Source organism: Polypterus senegalus, chromosome 10, assembly GCF_016835505.1.
Source record: "Polypterus senegalus isolate Bchr_013 chromosome 10, ASM1683550v1, whole genome shotgun sequence".
NCBI lineage: Eukaryota > Metazoa > Chordata > Cladistia > Polypteriformes > Polypteridae > Polypterus > Polypterus senegalus.
This window is the reverse complement of record NC_053163.1, coordinates 9,562,360-9,588,622: the sequence shown is the minus strand read 5'-3', so window position 1 is coordinate 9,588,622 and position 26,263 is coordinate 9,562,360. Positions and strand designations below refer to the sequence as shown.

General features: G+C 40.9%; 1 protein-coding gene across 1 annotated transcript in view; it reads right to left on the bottom strand.

The window, feature by feature from the left end:
- The window catches only part of LOC120536684 (killer cell lectin-like receptor subfamily G member 1), a 47,148-nt gene extending 30,059 nt beyond the window's left edge, over nt 1–17,089 (bottom strand). The window contains exons 1-2 of the mRNA XM_039765123.1: nt 17,012–17,089; nt 6,289–6,384 (exon numbers count right to left, since the gene is read on the bottom strand). Coding sequence (XP_039621057.1) covers nt 6,289–6,384; nt 17,012–17,057 — 142 coding nt within the window. The 5' untranslated portion in view covers nt 17,058–17,089. The remainder of the gene's footprint in view (nt 1–6,288; nt 6,385–17,011) is intronic.
- Nucleotides 17,090–26,263: the final 9,174 nt, after the last annotated feature.

Here is a 26,263-nt window from a genome sequence, read left to right as displayed (position 1 = left end):
CCCTTAAAAAGATGCTCCGCAAGGTAGTCAGCACAGATGGAAGGAACTGGGACCAGCTCCTACCTTTAGTACTTTTTGCATATCGGGAGACACCACAAGCCTCCTCGGGATTTTCCGCGTTTGAAATTCACTATGGGCGCCAGCCCCAGGGCATTTTGGACTTACTAAAAGAAGGTTGGGAAGGGGAGGTGCTTCCCTCCACAAATCTGTTAGAATATATATCCTAATTACGCGATCGATTAGACAAAATTCGACATGTACTAATGGATCACATGTCTCGGGCTCAAGCAGCGCATGCCCGGAATTATAATAGGAACTACTCCCTGCGCGAATTTCAGCCAGGGATCGCATACTGGTGCTCGTGCCTACCTCCCACTCAAAATTGCTCGCCCATTGGCAGGGCCCGTACGAGGTTAAAGAAAGAAAAGGGCTTGTCGACTATTTGGTTAGCCAACCCAATTGTCGACCGACCGAGAGGGTGTATCACGTGAACTTATTAAAGCCATGGAAGACCAGGGAGGAGCAACCTCCTTCCGAGCCCACCCTCTCCCTTTTCTCCAAAAACATATCACTTAACCTCGGCCACAATTTGACGCCCCACCAACGACAGGAGCTCGAAGCAGCAATCCTGTCCGTCCCGGAGGTGGTCAGTGAAGCACCAGGCCGGACCGTGCTGATTCAGCATGATACTGTGAAAGACCCAGGGGTGGTTATCCGGGAAAGACCCTACCACCTCCCGGAGGCAAAAAGGGCTGAGGTGGAGCTGGAGGTCCAGTGGATGTTGGACATGGTCCAGTCCCATTGTCCTTGTGTCCAAGTCGGATGGCTCCTGGAGATTCTGCAATGACTTCCTACATCTTAATCAGGTCTCCAGGTTTGATGCTTATCCCATGCCCCGAGTCGGCAAGCTCCTCGAGAGGTTGGGAATGGGACTACTCCTAACATGACCAAAGGGTACTGGCAAATTCCCTTAACGGCATCTGCTAAAGACAAAACCGCTTTCAGTACCCCTAGTGAACACTGGTAATACAAGGTTCTCCCATTTGGGCTGCACGGGGCACCAGCTAAATTCCAGCGTCTGGTAGATAGAGTGCTACGGCCCCACTAGTTCTATTGTGCCGCCTACGTTGATAACATCATCATCTTTTCTGGCACCTGGGAGGAGTATGTGTTGCAGGTTTACGCTGTCCTCCTGATGCTAGCGAAACCTGGCATATGTACCAACCCCCGGAAGTGTTACTTTAAATATTTGGGCTACCTGGTAGGAGGAGGGATGGTGAAACCACAGTGCTCGAAAATAAAAGTCATCTTGGAATGGCCTTGTCCGATACTCAAGAAACAGGTGCAGGCTTTCTTGAGGTTAGAGAGTTACTACCGCCGGTTTGTACCTTGTTTCTCCGAGAGGGCAGCGCCCTTGATAAACCTGACAAAGAAGAAGGCCCCTTTGCATGTGGTGTGGAATGAAGCCGCGGAACAGGCATTCAGTGACTTAAAGCTGGCCCTCACATCGTCACCTATTTTGAGAACACCTAACTTTTACCTTCCTTTTCTCCTCCAGACCGATGCTTCAGACACTGGCCTCAGTGCCATGTTGAGCCAAAGTACTGAAGGTGTCGAACACCCCATGATGTACCTGAGCCGGAAACTGTTAGACCGGGAGACAAGGTATGCGGCAGTGGAACGGGAAGCCCTGCCGATCAAGTGGGTGGTAACTCACCTGCGGTACTACCTGCTGGGTCGGGAGTTCACCCTGGTGACGGACCATGCCGCCCTCCAGTGGATGGCCCTTCATAGGGAGTCGAATCCTCAGGTTACCAGGTGGTTTTTGGACCTGCAGCTGTACAAGTCCACCGTCACTTATCGTCAGGGTAACCTTCAGGCCAATGCGGATGCCCTCTCGTGGGCTCACAACCTCTCGGTTCGGGCCACCCGACCCAGTGGGTCTGGGCTGGAGGGATGGCTATGTCATGCACGAGCACATGGGGAGCAGTTTAAGGACCTAGGACACATCGCGACAACTCATAACGAGGGCGACAGTGGCGGCGCACTAACCTTTCTGCTCTTGTATTATCAGCCAGAACGAGGACTAGCCATCGTAACAAAGCTTGGAAAAAACACAAAGCCGCCATACTTCCGGGTTCCCTTCTACCCTCCAGTTCCAAGATGATGATGTCAATCTCCCAGAGTGCATCATTGTTTACCCAGCATTCCACAATTAAATTTCCTGTCCCCCTGTATATATGTTCCCCCATTCCCCTCATACAATATCTTATTTTGACCCAGAGTTTTGTAGTGGAGATGTTACTATGTTTATGTTACAGTAAAAATGGGGTGGAAAACCCCACCAGTTTATGCAGTGTCATTTACTTCCTTTCACAATAGATAGATAGATAGATAGATAGATAGATAGATAGATAGATAGATAGATAGATAGATAGATAGATAGATAGATAGATACTTTATTAATCCCAAGGGGGAATTCATATACTTCAGCAGCAGCATACTCATAAAAACAATTTTAAATTAAAGAGCAATAAAAGCGCAGTGCAAGTAAAAAAATGCAAGGTGGAGAGCGCGAGGCAGGTATAATAGACAATATCATTGTATAATGTTAACGTTTAACCCCCGGGTGGAATTGAAGAGTCGCATAGTGTGGGGTCTCCTCAGTCTGTCAGTGGAGCAGGATGGTGACAGCAGTCTGTTGCTGAAGCTGCTCCTCTGTCTGGAGATGATCCTGTTCAGGGGATGCAGTGGATTCTCCATGATTGACAGGAGCCTGCTCAGAGCCCGTCACTCTGCCACAGATGTCAAATTGTCCAGCTCCGTGCCTACAATAGAGTCTGCCTTCCTCACCAGTTTGTCCAGGCATGAGGCGTCTCTCTTCTTTATTCTGCCTCTCCAGCACACCACCCCGTAGAAGAGGACGCTCGCCACAACCGTCCGATAGAACATCTGCAGCATCTTATTACAGATGTTGAAGGACGCCAGCCTTCTAAGGATGTACAGTCAGCTCTGTCCTCTCTTGCACAGAGCATCAGTATTGGCAGTCCAGTCCAATTTATCATCCAGCTGCACTCCCAGGTATTTATAGGAAATGTATTAATGTTAAAGCACAGTGCATTAATGTCAATCGTTGCACACATAAATATGATTGTCACAAAGGCGGATGAGCCTGCATATGTGAATCGCAAGCGATATCACAGTGTCAACACACAGGTGCTCATTGGGGTGCTAGTATATTACCCAGAAGATAAGCAGAGCTGGACAGGTGACTGACAGGGAAATGCCACACAAGTCACACAGGTTGCTATTTTATAACATAAATATAATGTTTAATATCATGTAATTATTTCATTGTTTTATATTTATTGATTTTAATTTGAAAAAGATAACATTCTATACCATCAAGTCAAACTTCACAAAGCAAAGCAAAATTCAGTAAAAGAGAGAGAGATATGTAATTGTTTAATTCACAGTTCATTATTACGAGTTCAAATATTTAATAAAGAAACCTTCATTGTGGTTTGTTCCGGTCACCAAACAGGCACTTGCACTTCACAGCCATCACCTAAAGCTGCTGAGAGGTGATACAACCTCCAGGCATACCACTTTGCAGAGCCATGTTGCCCACCTACCTTTATTTTAATTTCCTGTTTATCAGTAGTAGGCAGCGGAGGGGAAGTGTCTCTTCACAAAGTAGACATTTCCACTCACGTTAGCCTTCTGGTAATTCACGTTTTCTTTTTTTTGTGTGCTTGTCGCCTGGTGGCACACACTTGGCAGAACTTTTCCAGTATGCACGTTCGATAAGTTTTTACAAAATAGTTGAATGTAGGGAAGTAATACCTACAGGAATATTTACTGGATATTTTTATTTACAGTCACACTGCATCATTAGAAATCAGAATGTATAATCTGATTAAGCCCTGATTTTACTATGTGACCCTGCACCTTATAAGATCTTATCATTTCTAAAGTATATTGTTATGTCAGCGATATGGTTTAAGCACTTTTAAGCACTGAGCCTTAGATAGTTAAAACGCTGGAATGCACAGAGTCTCACATGTAATTACTCCACCAATGTAAAATGACACCCTGTAAACCGATGCCAAAGACTGAGTGGAGGATTAGCAATAAGGATGTGAGGTTGGAAGACCCCCAACAGAAACAGATGCATGCCAATTAGGACTCTTCTATTAGCATCAAGTCGACTTTTGAAGGTCCCTAAAGTCCTCCTGTCCACCACACTACTTGGTCGCTTATTCCATGTGTCTGTGGTTCTTTGTGTAAAGAAAATCTTCCTAATGTGTGTGTGAAATTTACTCTTTAACAAGTTTTCCAACTGTGTCCCCCTGTTCTTGATGAACTCGTTTTAAAGTCACTGTCTCGATTAACTAGACTAATTCCCTTCATTATTTTAAACACTTCACTCAGTTCTCCTCTGAATCTACTTTAAAGGTTCAGCTCTTTTAATTTTTCCTCATAACTCATCCCCTGCAGCCCTGGAATCAGCCTCATCGCTCTTCTCTCGGCTTTTTCTAGTGCTGCTATGTCCTTTTTGTACCCTGGAGAAAATGAAACTGCACACAAGACTCCAGATGAGACCTCACCAGTGCGTTATAAAGCTTCAGCATAGTTTTTTTCTATTCAGCCTCCCATCTTTCTGCTTCCTCCTTTGCATATTTCAAGTAAAATTTCAGGGATAATTAATTTGACAGAGTATAAATACTAATTCATAAGTCTATCTATATTGACCTTCATGTGTTGATATCTGCAGGATTTATGCTACATACTTGAGGAAGGTAAAAATGTAGTTTTCGATTTTTCTGTTAATTACATACTGACCAATGCATCTTTTGTTAAACATGACGTCATTTGTTTCAAAGAGAAATAACAAGTGGATGCAGCAAATAAAGTGTGAATGTCACACGGGTTGGACGGGCATCCTGACCAGAGAAGAGGATGGTTCCTTACCCGGACGGGAGGCTCTAAACAGACAGATGGGCATCCCGACCAAGAGGAAGGAAGGAGCCAGACCCAGAAGTGACAGCCGGATGAGACGGACGGAGAGCCCACCGGAAGTGGAAGATATTTCTGGAGACTTTTTATTCCCCGAGAAGAGGAGATGGCAGCAACCCTCTGTATTGGCACCCATTTGGGAACCAGTAAGGAATGCTGGGAGATGTAGTCCAGCAATACAGCTCTGCTGGGGACCATAGGTGCCACAAGGGGGTGCTGCAGGGAGATGAGCTCCCTAATAAGTGGGACTTCCGGATGAGCCAGAAGTACTTCCATCGGGCGCCCTGGCCCTGGAATTTCTCCCGGGTCCTTAATAAAAGGTACCGCACTCCCTCGTCCAGGTGAGTCAGAGCTGGGAGGACGTAAGCAACACTCAACTAGAGGAGGGAAGTGTGGTGGTGAGAGGAATTGTGTTTGGTGGAGAGAGACAACCTGTCTTAGTGCTTTAGTTACTTTGTGGGGGTGAATTTAATAAACCTTCTGTCATCTGAACCCGGGACTCACTCTGTGTTTGTGTTCAGGGGTACGCTGATGCCCCAGTTTCCATCTTTCTGCTGTTAGAACAGTTTCATTGCCTGGCTATGAACAAATAGAAATAAATATAAGTCAACTACAAAATGTTTGTCAGAATAATGCAACTTGACTTTTAAGTCCAGATATCTTTTGAAAATCTGCTGATGCTTTTAGAACTGCTGGCACAGAGTTTTTTTGTGGGTCCGATATATACAGTACCGTATCATCTGCATATAGTGATAGTTTCTGTTCAAGTCCTTCTCTGAGAATCCCTCTTTATCTCTGATGCTTTCCGAAAGTATACAGCCAATGGTTCAATGGCAATTGCAAAGAACAAAGGCGATAAGGGACATCCTTCTCGAGTACCACATTCTAATTTGAAGTTGTCTGAAGTAATGGTGTTAATACAAACTGAGGCTTCTGGACTAGTATAAAGTAGTTTGATCGACACAACTTAACTTTTAATTTAGGCAACTGTCAAAAATGTAAATCCTAATGGGTAACAGCTCAGCCACATCAGTACTGAATAGGCATTGCAAATTGGCAACAGTCAGAGGCCCATAAAACAAATCCAAAACATTTCAGCAAGTTCTGCCATTAACAATAATGAGTCTACAATATAAAGCTCTTCTTTGATGAAAGAAAAAACCCACAGAGCACACATTCTGTGAAAATGAATCACTTATTAGAAACGCAACACAGAAAATTGACTGTATATTAGTTCATTTAGTGTAATTCAAATGTGTAAAGACGTACCCATCAGAAAGACGACTTTGACAGCAGATGATAAGGCCACCAGAAGACAAATGGCAGTTGCGACTAGAAATGTCACCAACCTTGTAGTCCCTTTTGCTATAGAACAAGAAAAATGAATATTAGGTATAACACAGATGTAAAGTTTCATCAGTGCCTTCTGGGTTTAGAGAAAAACAACATACATCTCACTTTTAATTTACTAACAATTTATTAAATGTCAAGATTCAGACATCAAGACGGTAAAGAATATTGCATTCTATGGTATCTGCAGTTTTGTTGTATAAGCAGCAGGGACCAAAAAGCAATCAACCATCAGCTCTGCATGTGGAAGACCCTTTTTATAATATTAATACTGATATTCTGTTGCACACAGTTAATGTTATGGGTGTTGGCCATTAAGTTCTTTAGCATTGATCTTGTTGTCCAGATGTCAGAAAATGCATGTTCTTTTCCTCAGCCTTAGTAAATGTGACTGAATGTCATCATTAAAAAATTCTTAACATTGATATCATGTTGTGAGAGAACACGGATTGAAATTATTCCAGATCTCAAAAAGTACAGGTGAGAAGAATATTTGCACACTGCAGCTTAATGGAGCAACCAGGCAAATTAATGAGGAACTGAACCTAATGGACTGATGATGCCTTCCACGTTCTGCAACACCTTCCTCATCTCTAAAAAGCTGATAAACTATGAAATGGCCTATTTAGTGGTCTGGGATCTAAGGTCCCACATATGACTCCATGGAATACAGCCGGCTGAGGCTGCTGCTGATGATTGTTGTTCTTCTCACACTTCCTCCAGTGTGTAAAACTGCATGTCAGTAACATATTAACTCTTCTTATTTACACCTCATTTCATAAATATATCATTTTTCACATCTGTCTTTCATAACAAAGGCAGCAATTTAAAGTCTGAAAGTTCTTTTGTTTGGAAGGGAAGTCCCATAAAGTTTGGCATTGCGGGCCACCATAAGACAAAGCAATGTGGCAATGAGTGAGAGCAGGACTCTACATTTTAGCACACCCTCATTTTGCAGTTTCATTCTTAGGTCCTAATATCACATGAAGTTTCATGATTGTTTTTAAAAAATAATAAAATCTCTTAAATATACCAGTGGTGCTTCCTTAAGTTTTTTGCTTCAACTCATTTTTTGCCAGCTGAGGTTTCAAGGCATTTTACTGTTTACTTCCTAAATTCACTCTCATTTCCCACTTCTTACTCTTGACTTGTGCTTACTTGCATATACAGTATTTGCCTTGCAAAACCTATAGGCGTCCTGAGTGGTAATTCCATATTGGCCCAGTGTGGATGTTTCAATGAGCTTGCCCAGCAACAGACGGGTGCCACATCTATGCTTGCTTCCTGACATCCTCCCTTACTGATTGTGATTCAATAAACTTGAGTACCAACTATGATAGGTCATTTCTGAAATAAAATGGCTAATTCCATCAATGTTGTATGTGTCTTTCCAAAGGCTACATGTAAATACAAGACCTTTCTTGTGAAATACAATTTATAAGTTTAGAATTACAGAGGAATGACATGTGGGCAGCACGGTGGGTTAAGTGGTTGAAGTTGATGAGTCACAGATTCCAGCATTCTGAATTCAAGCCTTGCTGTCTGTGTTAAGTTTTTTTTTTTATATTTATTCCCCATATCTATTTGAATTTTTCTAAAGGCACCCCAGTTTTCCATCCATTACCCTATAATATGTGCATTAGACCGGGTATCGATTCCAAGTTTGCCCATTGGGAACATTTGATTGAGTTTACCCGCAGTAGACTGTCACCTCTCTTGTGGCCTGCGCTAATGGGACAGATTCAGGCTCCCAGTGACTCTAAACTGGATTACAGGGCTTGATAATGTTGTGTTATGTATTAATGTCTTACCTACACCTTGGGAACCAGAAAAGTGGAGGTGGCCCAATATGAGAATGACGTTAAGGCGAAGAAGAATCATTCTGAGTTTGGGGTGCTCTCGTCTTATTTTATAAAAAAAAATACTATTTTAGCCTTTAGACCTGTTAGGTTTGTGAATTCTTTCTTTCTCTTTAATTCAAGATTCAGCCCTTTAACATTCCAGCTCACAAAGTTATCGGCTTGGTCATAAAGATATTTCTTCTGAACTTTTGTTGTCATTTTGTAGTCTTAACTTAAGATAAGAAAGCTTGTAGCAGTGCTACCATGGGGAGAACTTCACTTCCCAGCAGTCCAAGGGGGTTACCCACATAGGATGATGGGAACGGAAGTAGGGGCTGCTGGGGATGAAAGAGGCTTGTGGGAAAGTTTAGAAGGGTGGCCTGATGGAGCAACGGGAGATCGGTGTTTTTGTGTATCCTGTCCAACGCGTCGTCTAAAAAGTCAATTGTGCCCTTGAATCGTTTCGCGTCAGATGAATGGACTGTCTCGTGCCTGCCTGTTGTGTTATAGTGGTGAATTAATTGTTGTGCGTCTATAAAAGGAGCGCTCCTGGAAATCTCACCCCTCACTGCTCAGAATTACCGATAGGACTGTTTCATTCATTTTCTGTGGAAGTTGTTCTCGGGATTCTCATCTTCATACCATTTCACCTGCATTTGCTGTATTGGGCTGTATAAAGACATTGTTTTGAGTGTTCATTGTTGTGGTTTGTTTGTGTTTATTGTACATCGCCTTAAGGGGACTGGGGTGGGATTATTTAACATGTAGTTATATTTCATTTATTAATGTTTAAATACATTCTTTAATTGTTTTATTATCGGTTGCTTTTTTGTCTCTGCTTGTGAGTGTGTGTGGGTCGGGCCAAGGATGCGTGCATCAATGGAATTTCCACCAAAAAAATAAATAAATCAGCGTCTCTTCGACGTTAAGAATCTTTGCGTCATCGGACCGCTTCAAACTTTGACCTTAATTTCCACTTTTCCCAGGAGTTATTGTCATGAAGCCTAATGCTTCATCGGCACTTATAATTATAAGGATTAAAAGGATAGATTAGAAATAGCTTGCTCTCATTATCTCCCCAACTAGTCCCCCCGCCCCACCATTTTGCCACTCCACATGAGGCTGGACCCCACTTCACAAAGTCCCAGTCCTCTGACATACGTAGGGACAGAGCACGTCTAAAACAAAACAAGCCCCCCAGCAGAGGCGTATAAGGATTAAAATAGAGATATCAATTGACAATACAATCCAAATATAATAAGCATAAAATACAATCTTGAACAATCTTGAGAGATTTGACATTCAACAATAGCCCTGCAAAGGCATAGTAAGCCCTAATACAGTAAACCACGGGTATGCTAAGCTGTCGTCTTGTTTTATTATGAAGGGCAGTGTGTAGCTTTAGAATGATGGCCTCTATAAATTACTGGAATCTGTATGTTTATTTATGTTTATTTACTCATGTGGGACATCTGTTGGTGAAGAAAGGTTCACGGATCTTGACTTTGCTGACAATGCTGTGATCTTCACGGAATCAATGGAGGCTCTGATTGGGGCGCTCGAGAGATGGAGTGAGGAGTCTGAGTGTCTGGGCTTGCGAGTGTCCTGATAAAAACCAACATCCAGGCCTTAAATGACCTCATGGGCACGGCCATCAACAGTGTGTCTGTCTGCGGTGAGAGTGTTGACCTCATTGAGAACTTTACTTACCTTGGCAGTGACATTCATGTGACTCTGGTGACTCTTCCTAAGAAGTCAGTAGATGGATTGGGAGAGCATGGGGGGTCATGAGGTCTCTGGAAAGAGGTGTGTGGCGCTCCCGATATCTATGCAAAAGGATGAAGGTCCAAGTCTTTAGAGACCTGTTGCTTCCTGTCTTGCTATATGGTTGCGAGACATGGGTGCTATCCAGTAACCTGAGACGAAGACTGGACTCTTTTGGTACTGTGACTCTCTGGAAAATCCTTGGGTCCCAGTGGTTTGACTTTGTGTTGCTCATGGACTCCCAAATGAGGCACATGACATGCATTGTGAGGGAGCGTCAGTTATGGCAATATGGCCATGTAGCGCATTTCACCAAGGGTGATCCAGCTCATAAGATCCTCATTGTTGGGAACCCAAGTGGCTGGACCAGACCAAGGGGTCACCCACGTAATACCTGGCAGCGGCAGATAGAGGGTCACTTCAGGACTGAACCGCGTGTCTGCCTGGGGGGATTGCCAACCGGGATCCCGAGTTGTTTCGCCATGTAGTGGGTACGGCAATGCGCTGTACCAGTGCATGTTCTCCAACTTGACTTGACTTGACTTGTATCTTTATTATTGCATTCTCGTAACTTGTTTTATTTCATTTGTTTTGTGTTATTTAAAGATTGTCTGCCCATTTGTATGGGATCTTCTTTGCATTTGGGTAAGCAGCTACTCGACCCCAAGTCTGACATACATTGAAATCATTCATTTAAAAATGGCAAGAGACTTACTCTGTTGGATCATCGCTTGAAAGTCAGGAAGGGCTGATCAGTAAAAACTAAACTTCTCAAAGTGACCACAACCAACATGGGGTTAGCAGAAATTATTTCACCAGGTAACAGAATAATAAAAGAAAACCCTGGCACCTGTGAGTATGTTGGTTAACAACAGCTGATCTATAATTGTTACATTCACCAAGAAAAAGGAACGGCTAACTAGAATAATGGAGGAGGCCAGAAGTCTTAAATGCCAGAAAATAGGTTGGTATGAAGAATCAAAACTAATCAGCAACCGAAAATCAAAGTTGAAGACAGATAAAAGGTCTTTAATGCTAATAATGAAAATGAAAAGCAACACATGGAGGTTTCTTTTGATTTATCCGCAAACTCGGATGGCAAGGAATTGCATGAGGCCTTTGATCCCATTGCACTGAAAAGGGTCAGCAATGTAAAATTACAGGGCCAGGGAAAACAGATCAGTTACTAAAAACGTAAAACCCACTTGGATTGTTTTTTTGTTCCATTCTCATTCATTTAAGAATAAGACCACAACACCGCTGCCTACAGGTTTTCCACTTATAGATCAAAATGACTCAAAAAGGTGAATTGGACAAAAAAAAATAAGCACCCTGTATTGGACTGAGTGAGTTTGCAAAATTTGCATGAAAGAATGAATGTGTAGAAAGAGGCTGTTTTTAGAAGCAAGCTAAATCAAATCTGTGTCATCTCGTAGGAGGTACAGATTATTATGGGGTTGTCTATTTGATGGATTTGGTGTGCAAAGCTTGTACAGACTGACCCTCAAGAAGATTCAAAGCTGTACTTGCTTTGTACAAAGTACTGAATTAAGGATCTGAATGACTTCTATGAGGGTGGCACAGTGGCGCAGTGGGTAGCGCTGCTGCCTCACAGTTAGGAGACCCGGGTTTGCTTCCCGAGACCTCCCTGTGTGGAGTTTGCATGTTGTCTGTGTGGGTTTCCTCCGGGTGCTCCGGTTTCCTCCCACGGTCCAAAGACATGCAGGTTAGGTGACTTGGCGATTCTAAATCGTCCCTAGTGCTTGGTGTGTGTGTGTGTATCTGTGCGCCCTGTGGTGGGGTGGCACCCTGTCTGGTGTTTGTTTCCTGCCTTGCACCCTGTGTTGGCTGGGATTGGCTCCAGCAGACCCCCATGACCCTGTAGTTAGGATATAGCGCAGCATTTCTCAACCTTTACGTATTTGCGACCCGGGTTTTCATTACAGTTTTAATCGCGCCACCCCTAATGCTTTTTTGAAAGAAGCCCACTAATACCAATTTGTTCTTTTTTAATTAATGATATATCATAGATGCATATTTTATTATAGCTACTTATCTTTTATCGACATTTATCTAACTCTATATTTATTTTTCTAGTATCAGAATGTACTTTAAGTTAATTTGTTTTGGCTTCAATAGATGTATTTTTCATATTTTTGATTGTTGTTTTCTTTTTTTCACATTTTCACGCCCCACTTTTTGTTACTTTGCGCCCTCCCTAGGGGGGCCTGCCCCACAGTTTGAGAACCACTGATATAGCGGGTTGGATAATGGATGGATGGATAACTTCTATGAATGAGAGATTTCAGGTTTTGGTGTTTTAATACATTTCCAAAAGCATTCTGAAAACATTTTTTCACTTTGTCATTAAGGGTGATTGAATAGATAGATAGATAGATAGATAGATAGATAGATAGATAGATAGATAGATAGATAGATAGATAGATAGATAGATACTTTATTAATCCCAAATTAATTTAATTAATTAATTAATAGTGCAGATTGACAGCCACAATGGCAAGTTTATCTTTTTAAAATGAAATCTGTAACACAATGAAGTGGGGTCTCAATACTTTCTGAATCCACTGCAGAGACGTGCTAACATGCCAAGCAGGACAGTTGTCTTCAAATGCACTGCCACCATATGTAAGGTCAACACATTCTGTAACTGCTACAAATATAATTTCAGTGTCACTTTATATTGATAGCTGCAACATCACACAGTGCTGACCGCAAAGAAGAGAGCAAAGCTATGCAGGTAAAGCAGAATTCACAGCGGACGTCATGAAGAGGATTAGCACTCTGATTTAAATACGTCAGTTTAAAGATGAGCACTCGTTTCTTTAACTAACAGTCACGGCTAAGTCAATAAGCTTATGATATACAAGGTCTGTTATAGCTGTCTGTTATATAGTAAGTTCAAATCTTGCCGACTATCCCATAGGAATGAAAGAACAAACATGAGATCTCCTTAATATCATATTAGTTTCTTCCTGACAACAATGAGATCAGAAAGAAATGAAACGGAGATGTTGTCTTTTGTCTTCTGCATCTCAGATTGTTCTCCTGAAGAAAAATCCCCCCCCCCCAAGAGTCTCCTCTAGAGTTTCAGCAAAGTCAAATAACAGCCCCTCACATTTTCCATGTGGCGTGTTCAGTCCTATCTGGTGAAATGTGTGGACAGTTGTTTGTGGTAATGAAACACTTTACTGGGATTACAAAGCTGTAGTCCTCACTTCTGAATAATAGTATGAGTTGCGCTAATGTATATTACTGTGCTCCAATTTGATCAAACTCATTGTAGAAGAAAAGGGTGGCATTGTGGTTAAGATTTTGGGCTTTAAACCCTGAGGTTGTATATAAAGATCCCACTACTGACACCTGTGTGACCGTGAGCAAGTCACTTCACCTGTCTGGGCTCCAATTAGCAAAACAAAAGAAATGCAACCAATCATATTGCAAATGTTGTAAGCCCAATAACAAATAAAAAAATATGAAGTCTTGAAAGAGATCAAAGGAAGACTAGAAAGAGACGTCACAAAGTATACCTGGCTTTACAAACCAAATTCTCAACTTTTATCTCTGTCGAATCTTGTGTGTCCTTTGGGTCTAAAGCTATTTCTCCAAAGGAATTTTTGGAGAAATACCTATGACAAAGCTGATTCCTAAATTAAATCTGAATGAGAATCTCTGTGAAGTCTCATGAGCCATCAAAGATCAACCTTTGAGAAGTAAAATTTTCTGCTGGGATGGACTCGTCCACCTTAATAAAAAATGAATCTGTGTCTGTGAATCTATGCTTCCGTCCGGTTGCTGTGTCCTTATTATTCAACATTTTGCACATAACAGACATCAGCACATCTTTATTAATCCCATACCAAATGACATATAACAAAGAGGCATGGCAACCAGACGGGCACACTGCACTGCAAACATTAATGCTGAATGCGTTCAACAGGGAGTAACTGCCGGATGGACGGAAATCAACTTGTCCACCTTAATCAAACGACAAGTGTCTGTGTGTCTGTCAGGTTGCGGGGCCTCTGTTGTATGTCCTTTGGTGTGGTATGTGTAAAAGTAGTGCTAATTTTTGTGATGTGCCATCTGTTTGATTGACAAATGCAGTTAATTTTAGTACTACAGATGTTTGTGACGTGCCATCTGTTGGAATGACAAAGGCAGTGCATTGTACTGCTACAGATGTTTGTGAGGTACCATCTGTTGGAATGACCAATGTAATGTATTTTATTGCTACATGCATTACAAAATATTTTGCATGAGATTATGTACTGCAGACCTGGAGCTGATTACTTTGATTTCAAACTGTCAGCTAGCTCATTTTTAAAACTTTAATATGACTTGGATTCAGGGTGTTAAAATGTCATTACAAATCAAATGAATCCACTAATCAGATCATCAAACTATTTTGTTTGTCATTGAATTCTTATGACCCTTTAAATGTCAATGCGAGACAACAACAACATTTATTTCTATAGCACATTTTCATACAAAAAGTAGCTCAAAGTGCTTTACATAATGAAGAATAGAAAAAATAAAAGACACAGTAAGAAAATAAAATAAGTCAACATTAATTAACATAGAATAAGAGTAAGGTCCAATGGCCAGGGTGGACAGAAAAAACAAAAAAACTCCAGATGGCTGGAGAAAAAAATAAAATCTGTAGGGATTCCAGACCATTAGACTGTCCAGTCCCCACTGGGTAAGATAATGAGACAAAGTGGCCACATCCCAGAATATTCTTTAGCCGGCAGTGTGGTGTATTTGGCGTAGGCCAGGGGTGGGTAAAGTCGTTCCTGGAGGGCCGCAGTGGCTGCAGTTTTTTGTTCCAACCCAATTGCTTAATAAGAAGCCCTTATTGCTCAAGTAACACTTCTGCTTCATTTTAATTTTGTCTCTCGTTAGGATTTTGAACCTTTATTGCTTATTTTAGGCTTAAACAGCTGTATTCTCGGTTGTTAATTGCTCCTTACTAGCTATAAGATTCAAATGACAAAGGAAACCAGCAGTCCTCAATTTATCATGCACTATTTGGTTTAATTAAATTAATAATTAAGCAACTGGGTTGGAACAAAAACCTACAGTCACCGCTGCCTCCATTTGACTATGCCCACCGCTGGCATAGGCACTGGACTGTAAACACCAAAGCTGCCAGTTCTGTTCTTGCCTGTGTGACCGTGACTAAGTCACTTAACCCGCACTGTAATGTGTCCTGATCTTAAAAGTCACCTTCAATAACGATGGTAGTTACATATACAACAAGCATAAATGTTCTGTATTTGACATTTTATAAGATTATGCTGTTAAAATGATAGAACAAAAAGCATTAAGTTTGCTTATACTGTTATTGCCATTTGTTTGTAATGTTCTTTTTTATAATAAGTATTCGTGTTGCTTTCCCGTTTACGTTACTTTTCTTTAAATCTTACTCTTTTGCAAACACACAGAAACCTTATTTTTCTAAAATGTGCAGTTGCTAACCTAGCTCATAGTTTAAATGTATTTATGTTTTTTATGTGTTTATTAATGATGATATATATTGATAGCAATATTTTTTTGAAAGAGTTAACTTTTACCAATGTTTTGGATTTTAAGACCACCCACACTGTGAGGGGGAAGCTGAGTGCAGAATTTCCCGTACTAATTGCAAACACAATTTCTTATGAATTGTTTCAGAAAGGAAACGAATATAAAAAGTGCAAGTTTCACAGACCAGCATACTTATTTTTACAATTCTCATGTATGCTTTGTTACGAATACCCTTTTAGAAGCCACCTTATGCAGTGACAGAGCTGTAGAGAGTCTGCATGTTCTCCCTGCACCTCGGTGGTCTTTAGTGTGGGTTTCTTCCCACATCCATGCTGGTCAGGTTGATTGGCTGTGTGGGTTGGTGATTCCAAACTTGCTCGGTGTGAAGGCGAGTGTATGTGTGAGTGTGCATGTGTGTGAGTGTGTGTGTGTGTGTGAGTATGTGTAAGTTATGTAGGCCACATCCTGGGCTGTTCATTGCCTTGCAGACCCTTGCATTGGAGGACACCAAGATCAGGCAACAGCAACACTTCAGCAAAGCCAACACATCACACAAAACCCTCACACATGCAACATCCTACTGGGCCTTCAGTAAGTTAGGGCTGCTGGTAAATCTGACGTGCGCAACTTTGAGTTGTAAGAGGAAGACTAGAGCTTCCAAAGAAAAAGCCGTACCGACACAAGGAGAATGTGCAAACATGAGACAGCCGCAGTGAACTCTGCCATTTATTCGGCAGTTTAATAGTTCATTGCTGTTATTGTTTTACATATCCGAATAAACAGAAGAACTGAAATCTGCCATTTGATCTCACTGCGCATTTACAGTGGAGAAGGTGTGTGTGACGCACAATACAACAGGCTGTCCACTTTTGGGACACCAAATTAGATTCCAAGGCTAATGTACTGTAGAATGGAGAACACAAAGGTTTATTTAGCTCACAGGGCTCCCCACCTCACAAAGGTGTACTAAAATACCCTGCATTTGTCATTCCAACAGATGGCCCTTCAGTGTGGATTGTTGCCATCACTGTGTATTTCTTTTCATCGATTCTCACCTTTAATTCTTTGAATACATTTGAGTTATAAATTAAGAACCACAAAAAAGACCAGAACAATCAACGACCGATAATGATGAACATTTAACACTTAGCTGGCTTGCCCACTCATCTGAGGCTGAACTCACACATTGTCTAGAAAGCAGCAGACAAGCAGAGATCTGGTATTCTCTCTTGTCTGTATGAACAAAACACTACGAGGCTAACCGACACAGAACATTCATCCAGGACAATTCCACATCTTGGTGATCGGGTGGAATAAATAATGTGAACTGTGTCTGTAAAAAATGCTGATTATTATGCACTTAACACAAGATATTGCTTTTATATACATCCTTTATGCTAATGCTCATGAAAAGTCTATACATAACATGACACTGCATTTGAACAGATACAGCTACACGTTTAAAATCTGGTCTGTTAAAGTAAAAATACCTGCGTGGTGACAGCTGCGAGGAGTTTGCTTCATTCTGCGCTGCATTGTCGCCTTCAGCCAAATACGTTTTTTTCTGAGAAGTCACACGAAGGTGTAGAGAAGGCCCTCCTGGAGGAAGTGAGCCAACATCACACATACGATCGGCCGTGGGGGAGGTGAGGTTAGACGATGGCCTTGTATGACAATCAGACATCTGAAGAGTCATTACAGGTGACAAACAAACAAAGTGCAACTTATGAAACAATTAGTAATTTGTCTGACATGCAGGCGTATTATTCTCTGAGTAATATGTACCCCACCGCCCCAGCACATATCTTTATTTTTTTTTCTTCTTAGAGCTTACTCCAAAAAGTTCCCTGGACTTTAATTATAATTGCCTTTTACAATTAACTCTTCATGTTATTCTCAAATTCAGAAATTAAACATTTCAGCACAGGACCATGGGGGACTGGAGCCCACCTCAGCAGCACTGCAAGTCACCATACCATAGAAAAGCCTGTTTAGACACAGACTCACTCACAAATAATAGCACTGACTTGGAATTAGATTGAAAGACCTTTATTTGTTAATTTAGCTTTTTACAGAAGATCATTAAATAAGTTTATATTATGTATTTACTGGAACTCTAGTTTCTGTATGACATCTTGCCTGAAGAAGGGGCCTGAGTTGCCTCGAAAGCATGCATATTGTAATCTTTCTAGTTAGTCAATAAAAGGGGTCTTTTGCTTGACTTCTCATGACATCTGGCTAACACAGTACAACACCCTAATACTATGTCATATTGATAAACTGTGTTGCTAAAACAAGACAAAATTGCTCTTCTTGGAAAAATGGCAGTTAGGCCCTGTCTACAGTTCTTCAGGACTGATAGTCATATTATGGCAGCAGGTCCATAAGTATGGAATTAGAACATTAGAACACTCTAGATGAGAACATGCCATTCAGCCCCACATCGCTCACCAGTCCTGTCCACTTATTTCTTCCAAAAAAACATCAAGTCGAGTTTTGAAAGTCCCTAAAGTCTTACTGTCTACCACACTACTTGGTCGCTAATTCCAAATGTCTATCGTTCTTTGTGTAAAGAAAAACTTCCTAATGTTTGTGCGAAATTTACCCTTCACAAGTTTCCAGCTGTGTCCCCGTGTTCTTCATGAACTCATTTTAAAATCCCAATCTCGATCCACTGGACTAATTCCCTTCATAATTTTAAACACTTCAATCATGTCACCTCTTAATCTTCTTGTGCTTAAACTGTAAAGGCTCAGATCTTTTAATCTTTCCTCATAACTCATCCCCTGTAGTCCCTGAATCAGCCTAGTCGCACTTCTCTGGTCCTTTTCTAGTGCTGCTATGTTCTTTTTGTAGCCTGGAGACCAAAACTGCACACAGTACTCAAGATGAGGCCTCACCAGTGTGCTATAAAGGTTGAGCAGAACCTCCTGTGACTTGTACTCCACACATCAAGGCGCTATATAACCTGACATTCTGTTAGCCTTCTTAATGGCTTCTGAACACTGTCGGGAAATTGATAGCTCAGAGTCCACTATGACTCCTAAATCCTTCTAATGAGGTGTACTCTTGATTTTCTGACCGCCCATTGTGTATTCCAGCGTTTCTCAACCTTTAAGTATTTGCAACCCGAGTTTTCACAACAGTTTTAATCACACCCCCTAATGTTTTTTTGAAAGGAGCCCACTAATACCAATTTGTTCTTTTTTAATTAATGATATATCATAGATGCATATTTTATTATACCTACTTAACTTTTATCGACATTTATCTAACTCTATATTTATTTTTATAGTATCAGAATGTAGTTTAAGTTAATTTGTTTTGCTTTCAATAGATGTATTTTTCATATTTTCGATTCTTGTTTTCTTCGCGCCCCCCTTTTTGTTACTTCGTGCCCCTCTATGGGGGCCCACCCCACAGTTTAAGAACCACTGGTATATTCAAACCTAACATTTTTACTTCCTAAGTGTAATTCGTTACATTTACCGACATTAAATTTCATCTGCCTCAAATCTGCCCAAGACCGTATGCTATCCAAGTCCTTCTGTAATGATATAACAGATTCAAAATTATCTGCTAATCCACCTGTCTTGGTATCATCTGCAAACTTAACCAGCTTGTTCCTTATATTCCTAACTAAATCATTTATATTTATTAAAAATAGCAGCGGCCCTAGCACTGACCCCTGTGGAACACCACTCTTAACATCGGCCAGTTCGGATGAGGTTCCTCGCACCATCACCCTCTGCTTCCTGTGTCTGAGCCAATTCTGCACCCATCTAAAAACATCACCCTGAACTCCCACTTCTTTTAACTTGATGCCCATCCTATCATGTGGCACCTTATCAAATGCTTTCTGAAAGTCAAGATAAATGATATCATCTGCTCCACTTTGATCAAGTCCTTTAGTTGCTTCCTCATAGAATTCCTGCATGTTAGTAAAACAGGACCTCCCTCTTCTGACCCCATGCTGACTCCATGGTAATGCCAGGTGTTGCTCAATCTTATCCTTAATAATTCCTTCCATTAATTTCCTGTGATGCCCATTAAGCTTACTGGCCTGCTTGGATCAGCCCTGTCAACCTTTTTATATAATGGGATGATATTTGCCATTTTCCAGTCCTTCGGAATCTCTCCAGTGCGCAGTGACTTCCTAAAAATATGTGTCAAATCATAGGGCAAATCATCATTTTGCTTCTTTTATCTGTGTCATAGGTTTAAAGGTGTTTGATATTTCCAAGTACAGGAGAAGAGTTTAATTTGTGCATTTCATTTAACGATATGCATGAACGCTGTGAATTTATCTTTGTTGTTTTTTTACGAGTAAGTTGCATTTGATGCTGCTATGATAGCCTTCATCCTTCTGTAATATGGTGAATGCAGGCCACAGGTGCAGAAAATGTTTGCTCGTCACACTAAAATGGAAGATCCTGGAAGAGATCAGTAAAGTGACTGCAACTGAAGAAGACAAAGAGGACCAGCACTGGAAAATGAGACGAGAAATGTGCAGCAGTGGAGTAAAGACAGACCGGTCAACACAGTCCTAAAAACAAAAGAACAAAAATCTAAAATAAGAGCTCAAACGTCTTGCTGTTTGTTATTCTCTAGTGAGATGTGGATATTTTTTTTTTGATTCTGTATAAATTTACAGAGAAATATATAAAGTTAACAGAAAATTCACAAGAATAAAACAAAGAGCCACTGCAAAAACCACAGAGAAACCACAGGAAGACATTTTGATCCGGCCAGGTCATCGTTCCAAACACCTCTGCTTTTGCACTCACCCTTAAAATGGACAAATAGCTGATTTGTTATCTGATTATCTGGAGTTGATAAATGAACTTTTTTTTCCATACAGCATTGTCTATTGCTCTACTTCAGAAACTTTTGCTTTTTCAAGTAGAACTAATAAGACTGTAACTGATGATCTGACACCAGGACAAAACAACTTGGGAAAAAAAAAATCCATCTTCTGAACCAGCTTAGATGGGTGCCAGGCAAGGGGGGCACCGGAACATTGCGGCTAAGACTCATAGTCACATGCCCACATTCATAATGGATTATTTGTGTGTTTCAGTTGTAAGGTGTGAGTTTTTACCAGTCTGTTGTAGCCAGCGTGTTGTTCTATTGCTGTGGTTTCCCGGGGAAGCAACTTGAACTCAGACAATGCAAAACGTCGAAAAGAAAAAAACAAAAAAACTTACCAGGAAAGCCAAATCCATCACAGGACTGACACTGGAAACTTTGAAGGCTGCTGTGGAAAAGCAGATTGGATGCCGACATGAAATATTCTGCCCATCCACCTCCAGGAGGGAAGACAGAAACAATGATTTTGATGGCCGTGGATACAGCAAGAGCAAACTGTTAGGTCAGTGGGTCTCGTGTTTAATTCTGGGGCCCTCTGTGCCGGCAGGTTTCCATCTCAACCAACATCTGTTTTCAAAAAATCGGGAGTGGACTCCCCTCGACTTTCTCATATACTCAGATATGGAGATGGATAGTTGAGGAGTAAACCACAAGACAATGATTATATTTTTATATTATGTACATTAAAGAACCATCAACAACAAATCAAATCCAATTAATAATATATTGAACAATTATTATAAAAGTAAAGGTGACTCTGCAGCTGCATGAATAAAATGTAAACTACCACTTCTGGTTAGAAGAAATATCAAAAAAGTTGATAGAAATCTACGTTTTGTACCTAATACTTGTTGACTTAAGTGAAAGCTTACTCAAATTATCATGTTTGGACACACACACACAAACACAGACAGCCACAATTACAAAAATGGCATTTTCAGACTCAGGGAGGTCTAAAACATCGAGATTCGCCAAAATCCCGACATCGAGTCTTTGGACGATTACAATAACACTTTTCCCATACTTCGTATACAGGAAAGTAAAAACAGTTAAGGCTGTCACAAAAGCAGTCCATTGAGTCATTTCTTGTGTTATTTTGGGTTTGTTTTTGTGTGAATTTTCTGATTTTGTATCTGCTTTTTGGTCTTTGGTTTATTTCTTAAGGATTGCACATCGGGATTTGTTTTTTCTTGGGGTTGCCTTTAAGGTGCATTTTTTCTATTTTGAGTATTTTTGGTAATTTTTTGATTTTTGTAAATAAAATATTAATCTTCTTATATAATACGCTACCGTGGCTGTCCATTTTTCTGTTCAGGATTTTAAATCACTTGTAGCTTCCAAACCGTTTGACCTTTTGACCTGAAATTTGGTACACATATACTACGTGACATCTATTATCCATTTTTTGGGTTTATGATTTTTATTACTCTTTTCATTTTTATTTTATTTAATTGTAGAATCAACTCTCTGCAGCGGGGCAACAGGGCGGCCATGCAGCGCATGCGTATAGGCACCGTTCTCATCCCTACCTCCTTCGCCGTCACTTCCTCAACCTCTTCATATCCCAAATCATTTTTGAGGCAGATTGATGACTTACGTGAAAAATTAAAGAAAACATACTAAGTAATTGCAACACAAACAGAGACGTAAGCAGTTTTAACGTTAAAAGATGCCAATGAAAGAAGAGAGGAAGCGGACCGCCAGGGTGGAGAAAAGAAGAGCAGCTCAGGAAGCAACAAGTGCATCAACCTCTGAGCAAACAAATGATAAACAGAGACAGAGAAAGAGGATGAAAACTATAAGTCAAGTGTAATTACTGCACGTTATTGTAGAGTACGCTGTTACTGGTTTATAAATATTACAGTTTGGGAATGCTGTTTTTTTTTCAATACCAAAGAGCCCAGTCTGAGGAGGTCTGAACCAGGGGTCTTTCTGAAGTCCTTAACTCTTCAGTCTAGTTATGGTTGTGTTGAGTTGTGAGATAAAAGACCAATCCCTCCCCAGGGCGGGCATTTTTCTGACGACATTGTGTTGTGTAGCAACACGAAAAGAGTAGAAGTGGAGAGGAAGTTGAAAGAATGGAGAAGGGTTTTGGAAGATAGAGGGTTGAAGATAAATAGCAATAAGACAAAATATATGAGCTTTAATTGTGATCAGGATTCAGAAGTTACACTGCAGGGAGAGCAACTCAAAAAGATGGATACATTTAAATATCTAGGATCAGTGGTAGCCTGAGATGGGAAATTAGATGTTGAGATAGCTCATAGAGTGCAGTGTGGATGGAACAAGAGGGTATCAGACGTATTTTGTGATCATAGAGCTATGGTGGAAGTCAAAGGTCAGGTTTTTTAAGACCACGGTAAGACCAGCAATGATGTGTGGAGCTGAGACTTGGGTTATAAAGGGAGTGCAGGAGAAGAAGTTATATCTGGCAGAAATGAGAATGCTGAAATGGATGTCTTACAATAATGATGGCTCTAGTACTAGGGTGTTGTACCGTGTTTGCCATTATGAATGTAATGAGAAGTCAAGCAAAATGACACCTTTTATTAGCTAACTAAAAAGATTACAATATGCAAGCTTTCGAGGCAACCCAGGCCCCTTCTTCAGGCAAGATGGAATACAGAAACTGGAGTTCCCTCTGTTTATAGACACACTAGGATAACTAACAACATTGGTAAATCTGTAAGTGAGATATCTTAAATGTAAAAAATGAATAGACCTCTTCAGGCTAAGATTCATTTAATGAAGACTGTAAAGACTGTAAGGTATTGAGTTTCTTAAGAATTAACGTGAAGGTTAAAGGTAAGGAATTTAAGACATTGGCCAGACCACCAATAACGTATGGAGCTCCAGAGATAAAATTAGATGTGACAGAAATGAGAATGTGGAGCTACAAAAAAGGACAGAATAAGAAATGAGACAATCTGAGGCCTAACAAAAGTGGGACAGAAATCTAAGAAGGTACAGAAAAGTAGGCTGAAGTGGTATGGGTGTGTGATGAGGCAAAGAATGATGGGAATGGAAGTGCAAGGGAAGAGAAAGTGAGGGAGGCCAAAGCAAAGGTGGATGGATAAGGTAAAAAGATCTGAAGGAAAAGGGTCTGATTAGGGAGGAGAAGCAGGACGGTGCTGTATGGAGAAGGTTAGTTAGGCACATCGACCCCATAAAGAAGTTGGAAAAGATGAAGAGGAAGAAGCAGAAGAAGACAGTTTTGGGTTGTTTTTTTCATGGTTTATTACCCCTTGTAAGTTTTTTTTTTTTTTGCGTATCTCTTATGGTCTTTTTGAACTTTCAGGGTCAGCAGCCTATTTTGGGGTCTGCTCAGTCTGTTAGGCTGCAGTTGATTTCTGGAGAACGCTGGTCAAGGTTGAGTCTCTTCCTGGCTGACCTGTGAATTTTCTGGCCTGCCTTTGGTGAAGCCTCATCTCATCTGCCATGTTTGGAACTCCATATTATGACATCCTTAATCAGAGCTTTAACCTCATGGTATCTAGGGGTATTATTCCTTTCACTACTTGTGAAGTATTTTGTTTTACATTTGTGAATTATAGGTACTGAGCAAAGGAAGATATTAGTATTTAATTTTGAAATAATTCCTCAAGGGGGTTCAATTACATTTGGCAAAAATGTATGAAAAAATATGTGACCACCAAATGATGTATAAAAAGCGGTTATTTGCTATCAGTCCAATGAGTCAAAAGGTTAAACTAAGTAGGTTAAAATAGAAAATACGACCAAAAGTAAAAAACAGAGCTGAAAGGATGTGGCATCATTCATCACAGATATTGAAGTCCATTCTCTCTATCGCTATCTTTATCTTTATCGCTCTAATCTGCTTTGTTGTATTCAGAGCCTGCAGTAGACACAAGAAGACAAATCAATTTATGTTCTATGAGGAGTCTAAAGAGGTCATACGATCGTTTGCATTAGTATAGTGGTGTGTGATTAGATATCTCAAATAACCTTATTTATTTATTTCTCTCAGCGGACTACTCCCACTTCTGACGTACTTCATCTCCTTCACACAAACTGCTAATTGAACACCAAATGTTATTTTCCAGTCTTATCAGCGACACTACAGCTCATAATATTTCTCAGATATCTCAATATAGCAGCATTAGGCATAGACAGATACTGATAGCATCTTGGCACACTTCTGATACACAATGAAAATAAACCCAAATCACTTTAAATGACCACACTTTCCAAAATTCTTTCTTGTTTACTTCTTCTATTTCAGACATATGTGCTTCAACCTCTGACAAATTGACAACTGCAATAAAATAATTATTAAAGCATAGACCACTTTTTTATTTTTCCTGTGCCTTCCTTCAGAATATTTTTAAAGGTTTAATGCTACTTTAGGCTTAGTCTGTGTAATGCAGCAAAACATTTGGATATTTTTGACTAGGATTTGATTGTGTTAACCATGAATGGGTAAAGAAGGCGAGTGGTGTGATGGACGGCCAGCAGATTGAAAGGATGGGGGGAAAGCAGCTAATTTGGGACGCTGAAATCCTACGTGAATAATAAATTGAAAATCAGACATTGCAAACAGTAATAGCCATTAGAAATACTAATAATGCCTTGGCTATATCCATCCATCCATTATCCAACCCTCCATATTCTAACTATAGGGTCACAGTGGTCTGCTGGAGCCAGTCCCATGGGGTGCAAGGCAGGAAACAAACCCTGGGCAGGGCGCCAGCCCACCACAGGGCACACACACCCACACTAAGGACAATTTAGAATTGCCAATGCACCTAACCTGCATGTCTTTGGATGGCAGGAGGAAACCCACGCAGATAGGTGGAGAACATGCAAACTCCATGCAGGGAGAACCCGAGAGGCGAACCTGGGTCTCCTAACTGCGAGGCAGCAGTGCTACCCACTGTGCCACCATGCCACCCCTTGGCTATATTGTTAGATCAATTTCATGCGATCTTGATGAAAAACGTATCAATTTCTATCAAAAACATGACCATTTCTAAGTGTGTTCAAACATTTGACCAAGTAGTGTATATGTTATCAATCTGTTAACTATAGTCATGTTATTTTTATCATATACAGTAGTTTGAAATTGTGGCTTTTATTATCTATTCTTGTGTCTGGGTGACCTCTTGTGGACAAATTGGAAATGGCAAGTATTGTGTTGTGCCCAACCGTTCAGTCAATCATTTGCTGTGTTCGAATGAAGAATCACAATGCTGGGGTGCCAACCCAGTCATCCTCATTTACTTCTAAAAGAAATGAAAGTAAAATACAAGCGCTCAGTGGCAAGGAGGCAGTGAGAAATAAATTTAAACTAAAAGTAGGCAAATTGGGCTTCAGGTCACTCATACTTGTTGGTCGATCATGCAGGAGCTCCATCCTGTACCACGCTAAGTTCACAGACTTACGCCTCCTTCTGTCGACCCCGTGACTTATAGGTAGGAGATTGGAAGGGGCGGAGTCAAGTGCCCTCACTGGGCTGTGGAAGGAATTGGAGAGAGCATGACTATCGACAGCACCCTCTCTCGACCCAGGGTGGTATAACATACTGTATATATAAATATACAAGGTAAGGAGACCTGGGTTCGCTTCCTGGGTCCTCCCTGTGTGGAGTTTGTTGAAAAGGATGTTCTCCCCGTGTCTGCATGGGTTTCCTCCCACAGTCTAAAGACATGCAGGTTAGGTGCATTGGCAATCCTAAATTGTGCCTAGTGTGTGTGGTTGGTGTGTGTGTGTGTCCTGTGGTGGGCTGGCACCCTGGCCGGGATTTGTTTCCTGCTTTGCGCCCTGTGTTGCCTGGGATTGGCTCCAGTGGACCCCCGTGACCCTGTGTTAGGATATAGCGGGTTGGATAATGGATGGATAGATATAACTATTGT